At 34.7% G+C, this 12499-nt stretch overlaps 1 protein-coding gene across 6 annotated transcripts in view; it reads left to right on the forward strand.

The window, feature by feature from the left end:
- LOC145686057 (HEAT repeat-containing protein 5B) overlaps nucleotides 1-12499 on the forward strand; it is a 356761-nt gene that overhangs the window by 227966 nt on the left and 116296 nt on the right. For all 6 annotated transcript variants that reach the window (XM_081758948.1, XM_081758949.1, XM_081758950.1 and 3 more), the window contains 5 exons: nucleotides 427-604; nucleotides 2627-2787; nucleotides 4791-5040; nucleotides 6917-7060; nucleotides 9880-10003. In XM_081758948.1, coding sequence (XP_081615074.1) covers nucleotides 427-604; nucleotides 2627-2787; nucleotides 4791-5040; nucleotides 6917-7060; nucleotides 9880-10003 — 857 coding nt within the window. The remainder of the gene's footprint in view (nucleotides 1-426; nucleotides 605-2626; nucleotides 2788-4790; nucleotides 5041-6916; nucleotides 7061-9879; nucleotides 10004-12499) is intronic.

Genomic DNA, 12499 nt, shown 5'->3' on the forward strand with positions numbered 1-12499 from the left:
TTAAAGTAAGGCAAGATTGTTTATATATATCAGAAGTTTTTGCGATGTATTAAAATGAAAAACTGTTTTAATCTTTTATTAACGAACGAAATATTTAAATAAATATCTGTAATAATAATAAGAAAAATAAAAATAAAAAATAATATTTTCAAAAAAGTGATCGAGGTTTAGTTCAGCGTAGTATTAATTTCTATAATTAGCTTTTTGATATTTCCAAAAGTGTGTGGAAGCATTGATTTAAGTCGAAGATACCAACTTCGGTACAGTCTTTAGAAACACTAGTCTATCAGTATTGTGTACCTTGTGCAGAAGATTATTTCTGTAAAGTTCGATAAAATGTTAGTTGTGGCAGATTGAACTTTTTCACTTGTTAAATTGTTATTTGAGAGTTTTAGGAAAAAAACTTGCGTTTTCTTTTCTTTACAGTGTCTTGTTGAATTGTTAAATCACGCACCATTTCTGTATACTACGGAATTAGAAAGTCTTGCAACTTTGTGCTTCCGTGCGTTTGATGGCTCAAATTATGATGTTAGGTGTACTGTAGCGAAACTTCTAGGGAACCTAATCGCCAGAACCCAACTACAACAGAAAGGAAACCCTGCAGGTATATTGTTGTTTGTAATATTTTTTTGTATGATGATTGTTCAACTGTGCTTGTCTTACAACACTGTGTCTTGTCATACACGTTAAATGGCACTCGCATATTCTGAATCTTGTGTCATCAATTCACATCTTACGTGCTTTGTAATGTGATACATCGCTGAGAAAACAAATTCCTCCGACTCAAATTTAACTTCGTAAAAAAATCACGAAATCGTATTATTTCTTTTTTCCTTCATTTTTCAGGTTTCTTGCCTTTAAATATTATATTAGTCTCTATTCTGAAAAATAGTAATTAGCTTTGTGAAAACTAATTGATCAGAGATTATAATTAGATAGATTTATATTTAAATATAATGCTCAGATTGGCAGCATTGCTGGTATGATTATCAAATTTATACTTCTATGCTTTCTTTGAAATATTCAAATTCAATTATTTCTTAAAATATTAAAAAAGAAATTATATTTACTGCAAATTTTATTTGTCTGGTAACGCTGAACGTAGACTTTTATTGAAAAGAACTTGGGTGCCGCTAATTAATCCATTGTGTGGAGCTATATAATTGATTTTAAAATTTATTGTCAGTAGATTAGAACGAAGGGAACTGTCTCAAGCATAGAGGTTGGACGACAGAAAGTGGCTCAAACCTTCGGATGTAGGCTAGTGATTAGTGCTTTTGCTATGCCGTCAAGAGACCGATCATCTGAACATGTTTTTCCAGTGTTCGTGCTCAGTTTCACCAGGCGAATGTAGGATGGTACCTTTAAATATAACCCCTGGCGTTGATGTTATTGATTTACAATGATTCTAGTGTAAATTAACCTTGTAGATTATGTCTGGAAATTCGTTGAATAAATTAATATTAGAAGTCTGTGGGTGTAATGTTTTCTCCAGTTGTAAATACTCTTTTCTTCTCGTATGATAGTTCGGTTGTTTCCTTTATTTTCATTGACCTTGTTAAGAAATCTCAATAGAACTATTATTGAAAAGAATACCAAATAATTGTTTGTAAAATTTATAGAAATTCGTGTTTGTTGGCAATAATTAAAACCACATGAACCAAGTAGAGCTTTTCCCAAGCTTGTATGTTATCGTGATACCAAATAATTGTTTGTAAAATTTATAGAAATTCGTGTTTGTTGGCAATAATTAAAACCACATGAACCAAGTAGAGCTTTTCCCAAGCTTGTATGTTATCGTGACTTCCGTGCGGACAGGCATAACCATATATATATTTAGATATTTGTTAGATAGGAATTTATGTCATTGGATGAATAGAATAGCTATTTATAATTTGTGTCTACGGGGCAGAACCGTTACCGTTGACTGCTCAATGTAGGTGTTTAGTCTTCGGAACACCATTGGAGAACTTCACGTAAAAAATCAACATACGGACGACACTACTTTTAGCGCATATTACTCTCTGAGGTAATAAATGAAATTTGTTTGGATTTGTTTGTTCATAGTATTAGATCTTCACTCTTACTTTGACTTGATTTATCTAATTTTAAAATTGCATTGTTATGTAGGTTTCGTATTGATCACCCAGAGTACATAACGCTTGTTGAAACTGAGATTTAACAGCTCGGAAACACTGAAAATAAGTTAAGTGGATGGTGGTAATTATTGTTGTGATTTGAAATTTGATAATTATGAGAATAGAATGTTGACATGGATAGATTCATGTATTCTACTGAAAAAGGAGGTCTCCAGTACGCATCGTTGCTAAAGGAGAGCTTATTTTAAATTAGACATGAGAATTAAGAACACTAAGTTTTTGTTTTAATTTTTTAACATATAGATCTCAGTTTCAGCGATGTCATATTGGATTTGTAGTCGAATACATTATGTGTCTGTTTCCTTTATCTCGACATTCCAGTTTCATTTATTTAGTTATGTCGTCATTTATTTATTATTTGTGTACATTAGCCATTTGACCACTTTAGCCTGTATGAAATGATAAACTGTATATTTCGTTCCATTTCACAAGCTTGTATTTATCCACTAATTATTTTCTGCTTACAGCTCACCCAAATAAACCTTTGAAGCCTATGTCATTGGAAGAAGCCCTGGGAATATTGATGTCTGGGTTTTTGCGAGGAGGGATCGGATTTTTAAAGGGAACAGGAGAGATGATAAAAGGAAGTTCAGGTGTGAATCGAGAAGTTCGAGTTGGTGTTACCCATGTAAGTAAAGCACGTGGTATTGTGATTTACTAGTGATGAGTTTTACCACTAAAACTGGTTTGATTTATAGGTTGTCTTTGTTAGGATATAAAAGTGACATACCATAAAAATAAAAGAATCGATCATATGATGTGTTTTTTGTCCATCATAAGCAATAAGATGTCACAGATATTTTAATCAACTCATGTAGAAGTTCTTATACGAGCTATAAGTTTATAGTGGTACGAATGCAAATAGATTAGGATTCATGAAGCATCACGGTTCTTCCATGATCCAATAGAAAGTGTAATTTTCAAGTGAGAAAGGAAGACGATGGAATTTACATATGCACGATTAGAAAGAAAGAAAAAAAAAACTATAATTATGCTAGGTTATTCATGAGTTGGCTTATAGTTACTAGTTGATACGAAAGTTTCTTTAGATAATTCTGAAGATGGAAGTAATTGTGTCATTTCTGAGGTCTATTGTACGTCACAAGAAATTGAATATCATGGAGAAATATATTTAGTTTATGTGGAGAATGTAGCGGCCGTGTAGTAAATTGGAATTTATGTCGTTAAGTGTTGTGTTGTTTAAAGATATAAGGTCTTTTTGCTTATAGTCGAAATAACATGCACCGTTTAGAATTTGTGGTGGACAAACATCGTGCTCGTGGGTTTTCTCGGGGTTCTCCCGTTTTCTCCCACTTTCTTCATTCCACCATTTCATTCATCACCGTCTCCTTTAGCCTCACCGGCATGACCGTGGGATGTAAAAATTAAAGATTTTCGAAATAATATAATTGAGCAAACAAACGAGTTTGCCTGTTCTTGAGGTTATCTCTAATGGCGATAGATCTATGAGAAAAGAGCTTACATTGATCCTTTACAGTTGAATTTTGTGTACAGATCATTTATAGTCTTCTTCTTGTATAAAAAACTTCTTACAGTCTTCTAAGCAAAAATGTAAATTTTCTTTGTGCAGTTCAAATGTTCATATTAGGGAAAAGTATTAAAAATTGTTATATGTTGTTGTCCTTCTCCTTAGTAGTAGCTTAAGAACTTGCCTTTTGTGAATGAGATTCCGTATTTGATTCTCAGTGAGAATGTATTACGGTGGTTCAAATCCCATTTAAGCTTAAGTTTTGTTAAATATAGCCTCGCTGGTGAAAAAAGAACATAAATACAAAAGTCATTAATTTATCACGATTGCGAAACTATAGCTTTTGAAACAGAAAGATGGGTGCCCTTTTTTAACAGGTCTAAATGGTATGTAAGGGAGCTGATCAGAGAAAAGCTGGCTTTGAATTACAAAATAATAAAATTATCAGAGTCATTTAGTTACAATTTTCATATAGTTACAATAATAGTAAAAGTAATGAATTGATAATGTTGAAAGTTGAGTTTCATGAAAATCTAAAAATGATATCATAATCGTACTGAAACTTGCCGCAATGTAGAATACACAAAAATAGCATACAGACTGTAATTTCCACTTATTTTCTCCCTAAAATGCGCTTAGTTTTAACATTATGAATAATACTATTTGGTTATATTTGAAAGACCACAATGAACATCTGGCTTTTTAGTTTATGTTGTCCGAGGTCTTTGTACTTAAGGAATATTTATTGACATTTACAAGTGAATATCTGGACAATGTAGCAGCCATTATCACTCACTTTTTGCTTTAAATGGTTTCTGTAAGCCTGATTTCAATCTGTCCCTTCACTTCAGCTTCCTAACTTTAAATTTTCTGCTACTCTTAACTAACCACCCTATTCTGCATACTGATCAGCATGTGTTTTGGGTTGAAAACTCACACATTCTGTGCAAGGGTGAAGACAGACTTGATTTTCTTAAATATATATGGTGGTAGCATTTCAGTTATGAGGAAAAAAATGTGTATCCGATTTCTAGTTTGAACTGTGAAAATATGTAGTATAATCTATGTTTTAATGTTATATTTACACTGATGTGTATATATGTTTGTTGTATTACGTGTAATTGTTATTGTTCTCTTTGTAGGCATACGTTATATTCGTTCAGATACTTGGAAGCGTGTGGCTTGAAAGAAATATGACGACTTTCCTAGTTCATGTTCTTGACCTTGTTGCCAATCCGAAAGCGGCTTCTTCACATGTCGATGCGGTTTACTCGAGGAAATGTATAAACTTCATTCTTCGAAGTGTTCTCGGCAGAATGTTGGGAGAAAAAGCTCAAGTATCTGCTTGTAAAGAAATTTGTCAGATTATTATCAAGCAAATGAACTCAATAGGTAAGTGTTTCAACCTTCTATCTAACGCACTTGAACAATATTGGTGCTAATAGATTAGGATAATCTTTGTTATTGTTGAATAATTTCTTATTATTAGTAGCCATATGAAAAATTTTACAGCTTTTCTTATTATTACTTTTGTCTTATGTTTCTTTTCTATCTCCAAGTAATACATAATTTTGGTTTTCTTTGTAAAATTTTTCGTATGAAAGACATATATATTTCATTATGTGTATATATTTACAATTAATTCAGTAATATGTAATCAGACTAGCAAACCGCGGTCGAAATCAACTTTTGAACATAATTAATGCCTATCTCTAGTTCAAATCGACGTTGTCTGTCTCATTGTCAGGGGAAAACGACTGTGTCGTTTGAAATGTATTTTTGAACATAGTTAGTACTGTCCTCGAGCCGGATTTTTATCATGTCACGTGCATTAGAACTAATATCCTAAGGAGAGGGAGGTGTTCTTTTTAATGTATGCTAAAAATAGAATATCTCACAAGCGCCTCATGTTAGGGAGATGAAGCTCTTTACCATTTTGGAATTTCCGCTTTCAAGGAGGGAAGAGAGGAATTTGTATGATATTGACGTTGTCTCTTATCAATCGTCATTATGGGAAAACTGCTGAACCATTCGAAATAAACTTCGGAACGTAATTAGCACTTGACTCGAACAGAGATTTTATCGTGTTAATGTCATTAAAATACGTATTATCCTAAGAGGAGAGGGGGTTTAAATGCATATTTTCATATATTTTCTGTAATCCTATTCTTCCCTTGCGAAGAATGCGTATTTCAGCTAGTCATCCATGTTAAATTCGTCCAGGTGAATGACTTATTCGTCCTCTCTTCAAGTATTTAACAAGTTCCGTCTCATTGTGTTTAACGGTTCAAAAGAAATGTGATAATAATGAATTTGTTTCCTTTCATTATGTAATTTTCAGATTTGTACAAGTGAATCAGATGTTCATACTTTGGTTAGAAATAAGCCCTGTATACCAAAATTCGTGTCTATATGCTCAACAATTGAAAAAATGTAGTAACGGTGAAATTCACCCTTCCCATTCCCGAGAAAACCCACGCACACGGTGTTTGTTCATCAGAAATCCCACTTAGTGGGAGCTGGTATGGATCTATGGATCCTACACACCAGAGGTGAGCGCTCTACCACTGAACTACAGAAACTCGTGATAATAGGATAGTTCCCTTCCTAATTGAGGTAAAATTTTCAGAATTTCGAGCTCATGAGAACTTGCTTTAAGTAATATCGTATCATCATGTGTAATTTTAATTTACACATGTAGCATTAGCGGAATAGTGCTATTTTCAAAACTTGGACTTGTCAATATTTCATTTTTATATAATAGATAATTGTATATTAGTGAAATTTATTTAGATACAAAAGTTCACAGTTAAATGTTGCAAAATAGTTCTGAAACGTGATTCTATATTATTTTATATGTATGACTTCGATACTTCCCGTACGTGCTGTATATAATGTAATATATTTGACTTTAAATGAATGCAGCAAACAATTTCTTTTATATAAATACATAAATGAATGAATGTCAAATGTCGCTACTCTCACTTGTCAATGCTCAGAAGAAAGTTACATTACATTTTCATTTCTTTTCAGAATTAGATAATATTTCAGTGACATAATTCGTTTTAACTTAAATCATCTTTGGATTTTTGAGAAATTCAGAATTTGTATCCGTACGTTAATACAGCAAGATATATTAAATTATTTCTTTATAGTCAATTGTTATGTTGTGATCGAGTATTGTTTTTAAATTCACGATTGGCATGTTATAAAGTGATTTTTATGTTTCAAAAATATAATATATATATGTATTTCTTTTTTATTTCAGATTTTAATCCAGAGAATGCAAAAGACTGCAATCAAGAAACGTTATTTAGTCAACATTTACTGGTGTGCGCACTTCAGGAGCTAGGAAGTCTAATAGTTGGTTTGGGCACAACGGCCAGTAATCTTATCAGCGATCATTCACTAAGTAAGATATATTATTCTTTGTTACTTCTTGGGACTGAAGTAAATTGAATTACCAAGTAGTGATGTTACATTCGTTTTTGATTTCACAACATTGGTGCACGTCTATTGTCAGAAAGCACAGAATTTTGTATCAAATTTGACTTCTATTTGATTTTAACCTACTAAAATTGATTGTCGTACGTACACACACACACTCACACTCATTCACTCACTCACTCTCTGTCTCTGTCTCTCTCTCTCTCTCTCTCTCTCTCGCTCTCTCGCTCTCTCTCTGGTAGAAACACATTTAAGAACGCCCCAATTTGGATGAAATCCGCATTTAGAATGTATGTCCGTATAAGGCATGCTGCTTGTAGTTTGAAAGTTCCAACACATCGGCCAGCATGGAAAGCAGTCTGATCTTCATATTTGTAGAGGACTCCCTGCTAGTTATTTTGCAAGTTGATGGAAAACACGAGGAGTGTAATTATGTGCTCGAATCGGTTGTGTGTTCTGCAAGTCCACCAGCGAACGCTTTGTGAATTTAACTTTGTGCGTTTCCATATAGTAGTGCAGCGAGAGGCCAGGTAGTAATTTCACAGAATTGACACTCGTTCAGGTCGTGACGTGTCTGCTCTATCGGTGGTATGCACGGTGAGAAACTACAGCTTTGAGATTAGACACAAGGATCATTCGGTCCGCCCTAACTGATAGGACAGCGATCACCAGTGCAACCTCATGAGAGCATACGAAAACGAGGTAATAGGTTGTTAGAGGTAGATCTTCATTCCTTTGTTCCTCGTGCGCGCCATTATCGTGATAGTGCTTATCGCCGAAAAATCTTCAGTGGTGTCCAGAAAGACTGTGATGGCGAGGTGATTGGAGGGCTTTGGAATGAAACGGTGAATTGTTGTTTTGTCCCAGTCACAGTGATGGCCATGTGCATATCTGTAGACGTTCAGGTGAACGTGAGCATTCACCATAGAGGTCCCACATCTTGCGTTATGTATAGGGGCTGTATATCCCGCTTGTGTCAGGGCTTCATTGAGAGTAAATTTATGATGTTGTCAGTCTTGTCTTCCAACCTCACCTACACACTTTGCTAGATTCCGTTTTATAATTGGATAACGCGTGTCTCCATACCATCAGGATAACCTAGTCTGCTGTACTCAGTCCGGAGCTAAACTTCGTTGAGCAACCATCAGCCAGGTAGGCCAATATCAACAGTAAGCTTGGGATACAATACCCCAGACAGATATTCCGTATCTGTACGAGCGGCTACCTGCCCGAAAAGCAATAATAGCCGTTTAAATTGTTCATATATGTTAATAAGGAGAGTACTGTACGTTCATACTCTTTCCCATCACCACCTTCCATACAACTTTGAATGAGAATCCATGTATTCCTACTATTTTTTTCTTTCTTTCGTAATGCATATATTACGTGCGTATTCTAAGCTAATAATCTCCAAAACATTGTTTGGCAGATGCTGTCACTTAGAAATCAGTTGTTTCAGAGGTGATCACTTAATACACCATCAAGTAACGTAATTTGTATGTGTATTTATATGTGCTTAGGTACAATCAGTCATTTCATGCCACAAAATGTTGGAAATGGCATTCTCGTGATATCGTGTGTGATATATGACAGTTTTTCAACTTTCTCGTTTTAAATTCACAATCAACTTGTCTCATTACAACGATTTCCTTTGATGGAATCACATATTTTCCGTATTACATACAAGCTTTCAATAAACTTAAATTAATATTATTCTATACTTTTAGGATCTTTTGTTTCTCTCTCATTTTTGGTAATTATTTGTTTTCTTTCTTTCTTTGTTCTTTAATTTGGTTGGATTGCTTATGTCTGGAAAGAAACGCAGGATAGTTTTATCATTGTGAACGTTGAAACAATATAAAATGATACAGAAGAGAAGATTAATTATTTAAAAAGTTATTGTTTTGCTCAGCGAGTAGTTTTAATTGGATGTAAGTCTACTAAAGCAAAGCTTGTATAATAGAAAATATGACAATTTTGTCATTGTGAAAAATCAACGAAATTGTAAAAACGAGAATGTTTATGATACATAGGAAGGTACATACTTATATAAACAGTAGGTTGCATAAAATAAATAAACTACAACAAATAACATACAACAATATTACAGTTTAATAAGAAAATGTTGTCTATTTTAAATTTTTACTTTTTTTTTTTACTTTTTTTTTTAACTGGTCATCTATTTATACGTCACGTTCAAAATTCAATTTCTTTATTGGATATCATATTATGTATCCGTGAAACAGTGAACATATTATTTCCGTAGAATAAATGTAAATAATAATAATACAATTTTTAGTATACTATTACTTAGAGTATTTCCTAATGTATTTTAACAAAACGAGGCTTAAATTTGACGAAACGTAATGTGACTAACAAATAAGCCATGTTATGCATATAATAATCATCTTAACAAAAGAAACACTGACCAAAGCTTAAAACACACTTTATTTTAAATTATAATAACAGTTTCGGATATCTAACATATCCTTCTTCAGACAATATCGAAAATAAAATATGTTAGATATCCGAAACCGTTATTATAATTTAAAATAAAGTGTGTTTTAAGCTTTGGTCAGTGTTTCTTTTGTTAAAATAATCAATCCAAAGCCACGGATAGTCTTATAATAATCATCTAAAGTCAAATTTAATTTATAGAAAAGGAAAGCCTTCTAGTATTTTGTTTCGTAAAGTATAGAAGAAAGACTGGATTTTCTTATATGTATATAATCTCCTTTTCTTGTATTTCCTTGAGCTTGCACAGAATAATGTATATAATTTCAGATCTCATTGAAGCCGCTTTTGCTGTTCTGGTACACCCATGTCAGGCTGCCAGATTAGCAGCAGCGTGGTGTTTGCGATGTATATCTGTAGCAGTGCCTTCACAAATGACTCCATTGATAGACAGGTTTGTACAGCTTTTAAAATGTGTGGTAAATTTGTATTGTGTTTTCGGAAAAGTCATGACGTATATTTCTGTTTTTCAAAGGTCATTTTCAAAGAACAAAGATTAATCAATGTTATACAGAAGCTTGATCCGTCTGTGTGTGTCCGATTTTAAACCTTCACTCCTGCTCACAGAATCGACCGATTGGAATGATTCAAACAGCAGAAGAAAGTCAAAGGACCTCCAGTATCGCTCCAAGTTCGTGTGTGTGTGGTGTGCATCGACTCCCAAGGTGAACTGGTTTTGGGAAGGCTATGTCGTAGCACTTTTACACGCCAAGTTTTCCGTGACATATTTAAAAACAATGCAGGGAAAATGGATGTGCATTGGAGTCAACGACTATCAAGAACATAATTAATCGACATAAACACACATCCCAGCACTTCATTCACCTAATAAGGGGAGTAGAATGCACTGTAAACTGCGGTAATTTTACCTTTAGCTTGGAAGTTACACCGAATGGTCCTATAGGAAAACCGTCCTATACAACCTGTGAAGGCAAGACGATTGCACGTGACACTGTCAACTGTGAACTGCAACCTACGTGGCAAATTAAAGCTTCAGATGGTGTTTAAAAGTCGTGGACGTGCCCTTAGTACGGTCCATCGGAGGTATAGAAGGACCCACTTAGGCGCCTCTACGAAAGCCATCCATCCGGGAAAAAGTGGAAATTTGTTGCCACATTTGATGAAGTATGGATTTATCTATCAAATTGTGGCAAAATTTGAGCTTTAACGTACACATCAAGAGTCGTAAAAACCCGTCCTGACTTCATCCATCAGTGCAAAGCAAGTTTCTCGAAGGGGTTTCTGGTTGTCGCGGGATACTGCTATGAAGGCAAATTAACGATTTGGCAGCTGTCTAAAACTGCAAAATCAACTCAGTATTTTATCAGCAACATATCCTCACACCAGTTTGTGCAGATCAATCCCGTTTGAATGGAAATGCAATAAGTCAACTTGATGTACATATGGATACATCACGTACATCCCGTTCTACACAGAGAGTTCTACAACAGATGACAGAATATACCGACATCTAGGCTGTTCTCTTCCAGAACACACCAATGAAGTCACCTGATATGTAACTTGCGGGTTTGACCTATTGAAAGGAGCACTTGCATCTCGTCGTGTCACCACTGCCCTTGGCCTCTGGGAAGCCTTCCAGAAGGAGTGGCTCAAGTTTTCCATTCCTTCGTTCCGTCGTGTACTTAACAGAGCCTTCTATAATGGAGTTACGGTGCAGGGCTATTGCCAAGACACATTGAGGTCAACCGATAGTGTTCTCGTTTTTCGTAAGGTAGGTGAGACGTCAAAATCGGACATATATAGACGAATCAACTTTCTGTATTGCCTGTTTTGTTCGATAATCTTTCATTGAGCTTCATAATTGCTCGTTCATAGAAAAATCTGGCTTTATCGGCGACAAACTGAACAAAATGCTGATTTACAACCTCTTTGGAATTCAACATACCATGCAAGGAGTTTTGAAGAGAACGAGAGCTCCCTTGTGATTATGAGTTAAGTGTTCGCGCCTTGGGTGCACGGGAGACCCGGGTTCAATTTTCAGCGGGAGCTCCTGTTCGAATCCCAGGTTAAGCTGTGGGTCCACGTCTCGTATAGCCTCGCTGCTGAAAGAGACTCTAAACTTAAATCCATTTCCCATTGTTCCAGAATGTGAAGCAAGTAGAAGTCTGGTGCCGCAAGTTGAGATGAGTATGATATGTTGTGTGCGGCAACACATCTCATCCAAGTTCCAGTAACTTACGATGAGCAAACTTGAATGTGGTTTCATCTTGTGATGGAACAAAATCATTTTGTGAGAAACGATCTCTGGACGTTTTTGAATGATAGATTCGTTTGTGCTGTCCAATTGCTGGCAGTACACATTCGGATTGATTATTTGATTTCTTGATAGGAGCACGAAAACATGATATCTTTAAAATCCTACCACGCTGAAAGCATAACCTTCCTCTGATGAATGTCCACTTTTGATGTCGTTTGAGACGAATCATCACTTCGGGACCAAGACCGTTTGCACATCCCATTATCGTAAACAATCCACACTTCACCATTATCAGTTGCTCCTAAACAACATTGCTTTCCTCACGTTTAATGTGCATATCCCAAAGCTCAGCTTTTATGTGTGTGTTATTATTTATTTATTTATTTATTTTCGCGAATGAAGCTATAACTGTTAGCTGGTAAATTACATTGTAATAACATAGATGCGAGTGACTCTTTTATTTCCAAAAATGAATTAACACAATCTGTTTGAAAAATGCGTCTTGACTTTTCCGACGGTTCAGTGTTGTTTAAGCTAGACATCTGTATTATGTGCGTAGTTTGTTTTGAAAATTGAGTACGAAAAAGGAATGTATATCAACTTTTTCATGCCATTATATAATTAAAGGATTGTCTTCATTTCGTATGATTATAAACTTCAGATCTCGAACAT

Source organism: Thermobia domestica, chromosome 5 (assembly GCF_964235325.1).
Source record: "Thermobia domestica chromosome 5, izTheDome1.hap1.1, whole genome shotgun sequence".
NCBI lineage: Eukaryota > Metazoa > Arthropoda > Insecta > Zygentoma > Lepismatidae > Thermobia > Thermobia domestica.